The 6,000-nt window shown below is 47.8% G+C and overlaps 1 protein-coding gene across 1 annotated transcript in view; it reads right to left on the reverse strand.

Moving 5' to 3' along the window:
* Nucleotides 1-5,353, reverse strand: part of LOC115081042 (zinc finger protein 184-like) — a gene marked incomplete at its 3' end in the record, with an annotated part of 711,587 nt that extends 706,234 nt beyond the window's left edge. Inside the window, exons 1-6 of the mRNA XM_029585554.1 lie at nucleotides 5,017-5,353; nucleotides 3,543-3,669; nucleotides 2,646-2,759; nucleotides 2,375-2,488; nucleotides 1,465-1,614; nucleotides 1,011-1,118 (exon numbers count right to left, since the gene is read on the reverse strand). Of these exons, the coding sequence (XP_029441414.1) occupies nucleotides 1,011-1,118; nucleotides 1,465-1,614; nucleotides 2,375-2,488; nucleotides 2,646-2,759; nucleotides 3,543-3,669; nucleotides 5,017-5,040 (637 nt within the window). The remainder of the gene's footprint in view (nucleotides 1-1,010; nucleotides 1,119-1,464; nucleotides 1,615-2,374; nucleotides 2,489-2,645; nucleotides 2,760-3,542; nucleotides 3,670-5,016) is intronic.
* Between the last annotated feature and the right edge of the window lie 647 nt (nucleotides 5,354-6,000).

Here is a 6,000-nt window from a genome sequence, read left to right on the forward strand (position 1 = left end):
ACTTCATAAGCCTTTCCCGAACCTCACGGACTCCTCCAATAGACCCAACGGATTGACTGCTACAACCACTAAGTTACATTCCAGTACTATGTAAATAGTTATCCTTGTTGTTTTTTGTTCTCATTCCTAAAAACCTTTCAAGCCTCTTATCTTCTCCCAGTTCCTCCTCCCCTGTTTTATTGTAACTTTTTTGCTTCTTGTCACCTGTTAAATGTTCTAGGTTATCACCCCCTTGTTTCCTGTAAACCGGCATGATGTGATCCTATCATGAATGCCGGTATAAAAAAGCTTTAAATAAATAAATAAATAAATAAATAAATAAATAAACAAACAAACAAACAAACAAACTTTCAATGCATAGCCAGCATGGCTCTCTGCTTCAACGGCAAGGGGGAATGAAGAAAGGTGGATCTATATTCAGGCAACAATCAACAAGGACTGAATTACATAGTCTGAATAAACAGATAAGCATGGGTGTAGCTTGCTTATTGCGGTGGTTAATACCCCTAACTAATTAAGCTATTTCACTTAGATGCAGGTCCAACACTGCTCTCTACATTAATGGCAGGGGTGGAAGGCAAATAGAATAAAAAAGGCTACTAAGAGCCAAGAGTAACAGATAAGTATGTGAGAGAAAAAAAGTGCGAAAGCTTGTTGGGCAGACTGGATGGGCCATTTGGTCTTCTTCTGCCGTCATTTCTATGTTTCTATGTAACAGAGGGGAAGAGACCATGTCTGACCTCACCCTGCTGGTTCTGTTCTCATCCTCACCTCCAGTCTCTGCAGTGATTGCAGTCACTCACCAAAAACTCTGCCATGCCCTGCTGGAGACCTGGGATTCATTCAGGACCCAGATCCCTGCACCTCAGTCCTGTCAGCTTAAAGTAACTGAACTCTAATGACTTAGTAATGAGAATTTAACTGAGAGCCAGAATTAAGATTCCCCTCTACATGTAAAGTTTAACATTCTCCATAGCCCACATTTTATGATAAATTAATGTTCTGCTCACCGCTCTTGGTCTCAGCCTCCTCCTCTCCTCCCTCCTGCTGGTCGTTGACAGGAGGATCCTCCATTTTCAGGATCTCTGCTGTGGGGTCAGGACTGTGACCTCGGCTGCCTGTTAGAGAAATGGGAAAACATCTTCAGCCTTTAACCAGTCTTGGACCCTGACCCAAGAAAAGAGAGAAATGCAGAGTAAAAGACAGGAAAGAGGAGAAGAGGAGGTAGAAATGGGACAAGAGAGGGGGGAGGGAAATGGTGAGGGAAGATGAGAGAGAGGGAGAAGAAAGGAAAGAGAAATCTGAACATGAAAGAGAAAAGCAGAAGGAATGGAAAGAGAGCAAACAAATTCTCCACACAAGAAAGGTCAGAGGTCAGGGACATGATTTAATGCCTCCTCCTCGCTGTGTCTGACCCAGAGGAGGCCCCGTGTCTCAGCAATGTTTGGATCGGCCCAGCAGTACCTTTAATCCAAGCTGCATCGCCTGCTTCATGCAGCTCCTCACAGGCGCCTGGGATGCTCAGGTTCCCTCTGTCCTCAGATCTCGGGGGCTCAGTCCCACGTCCTTCTTGCTTAAATCGGATTAAAATGTCAGGGGTGACACTGGGGGAGCCTGTGATGGGAAAAGATGGTTACAATATGTAGAAAAGTTACCCCAGAGCCTGTATTATCAGTGCAAGTGAGCTCAGGATTATGCTGTGTCCATAGACACTGCCACCAGTGCAGCGCTAAGAAAGGATGGTGCTGCTGTGCTGATCATCATCAGAAATCCATTCTAATAGTATCCTGATCATTTTAACCCCAAGGTGGGAGACCTCATTCCTCAGGATCTACAAAATAATCTGCTGTGGTTACTGCTATTGCAAAAACATGCTGAACATTTCTACCTCAAAGAGTATTTTTGATAAAACCAGATGTTTTTTATCCAGCTGCCAGATTTCAGAAATCTGATTCTCCCTGGCTCCTGCGCTTCATTATAATTATATGAGGCAGGGTGGGAGATGTCACTAGAAGGCACCAAAGCCAAGGAATTCATAGAGAGGAGGGCGAGGGAAGGTGGAAAGGAGACTCCTGGAGAAGAGGACAGGATATGAAGATGACGGAGGAATGTGCAGAGGAAACGTGAGAGAATATTTCTTTACTGACAGGGGGGTGGATGCCTGGAGTCCCCTCCTGACAGAGGCAGCAGCAGCTTGCAACCAATCAGCAAATTTACACAGATTTAGGAAGGACACAGAGGGCGGTGGTAAAGGCAGGTGGGGAGCAACGGGTACAAGAAACGAGGAAGGGGCCTGTGTGTTAGCTCAGTCGTATGGAAATCCAGAGGGAAGAGGAGGGGAGAATACAAGGCGAGGGCAGGGAGTGGTACTTGCCTGTTACAGGAGGGTGAATCCCTTCAGGCGTCTCTGATTCAGGAGGATCCAGGAAGGGCAGATCTTCCTCTTGTTTAACGCTCAGTGAGAACATGGACGTTACAATCGGAAGGCCTGGGATGAGAAAACAAACGAGTCTAGGAGGAGTCACCCAGGACCTGCTAATATTATATTAGGAAATGGATTGGAAGTCTCCAAATGTTTGATGTTAATGCCCCATGTCCTGTGATCTGAAAATGCAGAGCCCTTTAAATCCAGAACATTTACTTACTGATGCTGGGGTCCTTCATGGTTTCTTTCCCCTCCAGCTCCCAGTGCTGAGGGAAATATTTCTCATCTTCCTTCTTCATCTTGAATACAACATCGGGATTAAGAATTGAATAACCTGCCAATAAGAAATAGCAAAAATTACATTTAAATTATTCTTGTATATCCCTGGGAGCTTTCATCTGTTTTCTATTGAGATGGAGCTGTGTGTGTGTGAATGAGTGTGAGTGAGTGAGTGTGTGTGTGTGAGTGAGTGTGTGAGTGACAGTGTGTATGTGTGAGTGAGAGTGTGAGTGACAGTGTGTATGTGTGTGTGAGTGAGAGTGTGAGTGAGTGTGTATATGTGAGTGAGTGTATGTGTGAGTGACAGTGTGTATGTGTGAGTGAGAGTGTGAGTGACAGTGTGTATATGTGAGTGAGTGTATGTATGAGTGAGTGTGTGAGTAGTGTATGTGTGAGTGAGTGACAGTGTGTATATGTGAGTGACAGTGTGTATGTGTGAGAGAGTGAGTGACAGTGTGTATATGTGAGTGAGTGTGTGAATGACAGTGTGTATATGTGAGTGAGTGACAGTGTGTATATGTGAGTGAGTGAGTGTATGTGTATGTTTACAGACATTTGCAGGCTGCCCTTTGATTACGATTAAACCTTGGAGGGTTTCTGGTACAATCATTTCTATTCCTGACCCTCCTAGCTGGAGGCATTGCAGGTGCCAGTGCTCTCTGCCAGCCTGTGCCCTCCTGGAGAGGAGGACTCCCAGCTTCTTATCAGGAGCATCTGAGAAAGAGTTATCTTTGTATCCCAGGAACCTGGGTTTTCCTATCTAGAGACCAGTGAGCCATGGCAGCAGCCATCCTGCAGGGTGTGTGTGGGTGAGAGATGATAGAAAAGGCAGACTTACCCCGTGACATGAGGTCGCCGTGAATCTCCTTGATGACCTTCTTGTACAGCTCCTTCTGCCATTCTCCCAGATTGTCCCACTCTACTTCCCAGAAATAAGCAGCCACGTCCCTGAACGTGACCGATGCCTGGAACAGCAAACAGGACACCCTCAGCCCCTCTCCCTGCAGCTTCATTATAATGTGCGGGCAATAAACTGTGTTCTCTGGCCTCTGTCAGTGAGATCAGCTCCCTGACATGGAGAGAGCTCAGCTCTATTAAATCTCCAGTAATTTGTAGAGCTTGAGATCACGGTGCAGCTGATTTGGCAGTGAGAGGAGGTGGCAGTGTCTGTGCAGGTGGGAGGGAGAGTGGTGGGTTGGGTTGGTGTCTGAAGGCAGGAATGTGGAGACTGCTGAGTCAGGCCCGGGGAGTGAGGACAGAGAATGTGGATATCTGAGAGTGTGCGTGTCACAGAGTCTGTGCGTGTTTGTGATGATGTCCACATGTGTGAGAGACAGAGCATGTGTTTGAGTGAGTATATGTGCATGCATGAGAGAGGGTATTGGTGTGGGTGTCCGCATGCTTGTGTGTGTGAGAGTTGTACTGTATTCATATCTATGTGTGTGTGAGTTATAATGGGGGAGGGAGGAAGGGACCTCAGATTGCTCCTATTCTGATGCACCACCTCACCTCCCAGATACTTGTGACCTAAGGCAGTGGCGTCTTCCAATCCAGACCTGGGGACACAGAGAGAGGCTGCACCCTCCCTCTCCCCCCCCCTCCCTAACCTCTGCTGATCTCGGGGTGAGCAGAGCTCAAACCTTCCCGGGGCTGGAAAGATCTCTGCCCTGTGCTGGCAGGAGGGGAGGCTGGAAGAGCTGCACAGGGAAAAGGTTTCCTTTACATGCACAAGAGTGAAGGGGTCTGAACGCTTCAACCTGACAAAGGACTTCATGTACCAGAATTCCCTGCTTCATGACGGGTTTACTTACAGTCTGCAATACAGCTGTAATTAGGACATTGAGAAACTCTCTGTCAGCACATTGCACATTTTCATTTTTTTGGCTTCGCTGTTCTTATTCTCTGATAAGCTTTCACTGCTGTAACCTAGATTAGAACAATGGATGTATTATGTGATGGGCTGTATTACTGCAGACTCGCGAATTCCTTTCCAGAACTGCAAGTCCCAGCAGCCTCTCCTGCAGAACATGGGAGAAGTTTCACGAAAGTTCCAGGGTGTCTAGGGAGGGGGTCAGTAGCCCCTTCAGCCGGAATATGCTTGCTCAGCAATGCTTAGAACGCATGTGTGAAAGATAAGAACTGTAAAGTGCATAAGAGTCTGCTCCTGGAGGGGAGGGGCATGCAGTTGTACTGAGCCTTTGTCTTAGCTGCATCTTGCTGGCAATAAAAGTCTATCTTTACGGATCAGTTGTCTGGACCTCCTTACTGACTAAAAAGAGACGGTTACAAGAGGACAGAGAAGGATTTCTTACCGGATCAGACACCAGGACACACATTACCCTCCTCTTTTCCCTCTCAGTCCTGCAGGTGCTGGGAGGGATTCAGAGGGGGCAGGGCTGATTCCTGGGGGCTCAGATAAAGCCCCTGCTCTCCCCTTCTGCAGGGATTTCCGGTCCTGGGAAGGCAGAAAGTTTCTGCTTTTACTCTGAGTCTTTCCTGCTCTCTGCAGGCAGAGAAAGAAAGCAGGAGCCGGAGCATGCGCAGAGCTCCCGGCAGAGGTCAGGCAGGAGGGAGGGGGGATGCTCACTCCTTAAGGTGGATCCGGGGAGAGAAACAGGTGCAGAGGGGGGAGTGGGAGACAGGAGCAGCAAGTCAGGGAACTACTTTATTCCTTAAGGTGGATCCGGGGAGAGAATCAGCTGCAGAGGGGGGAGTGGGAGGCAGGAGCAGCAAGTCAGGGAACTGCTTTATTCCTTGTGTATCTGTGAACCTGTGATTTTGCTGTCTGGGAAATCAGTAAGAGTAAGAATTTGTGACTGCAATCAGAGCCGGTGCAGGACTGTTTGGTAGCCTAGGTGAACCTTTGGTCATTCTCCTTAAATTTCCCTCAGCCCAGCGCTCCCTTCCTTTTGTTATTGGCTCTGGCCCAGCAGCAGTGCTGGGTGCAATGAGGACCTGAATCATGGCTGAGCCCCCTGCAACTCGCTCTATCCCATGTCATATTGTCATCCAGTCATAGGAGCCAACTTTTGAAGATGATTGGGGGGGAACTGTTATGGGATTACTGTGCTTGTATAGGATTATGGATGAACTCGGAGCCAGAGACAGACAGAAGGCACAGAGGAATACAGAAAATCGGATTCTGGGTCTGGCCAGGCACACAGAAGGGTTCCTGACATCTAATCCCAGCTGCCCTATACCCCACTGCTTGCACAATTGCTTTCTGTCTGCACAATCCCCCAAACAATGGCTTTAACAGGGCAATTTGCTAAGGGCTAGAGCAGAAGGCAGGCGCC

Source organism: Rhinatrema bivittatum, chromosome 19 (assembly GCF_901001135.1).
Source record: "Rhinatrema bivittatum chromosome 19, aRhiBiv1.1, whole genome shotgun sequence".
NCBI classification, from domain to species: domain Eukaryota; kingdom Metazoa; phylum Chordata; class Amphibia; order Gymnophiona; family Rhinatrematidae; genus Rhinatrema; species Rhinatrema bivittatum.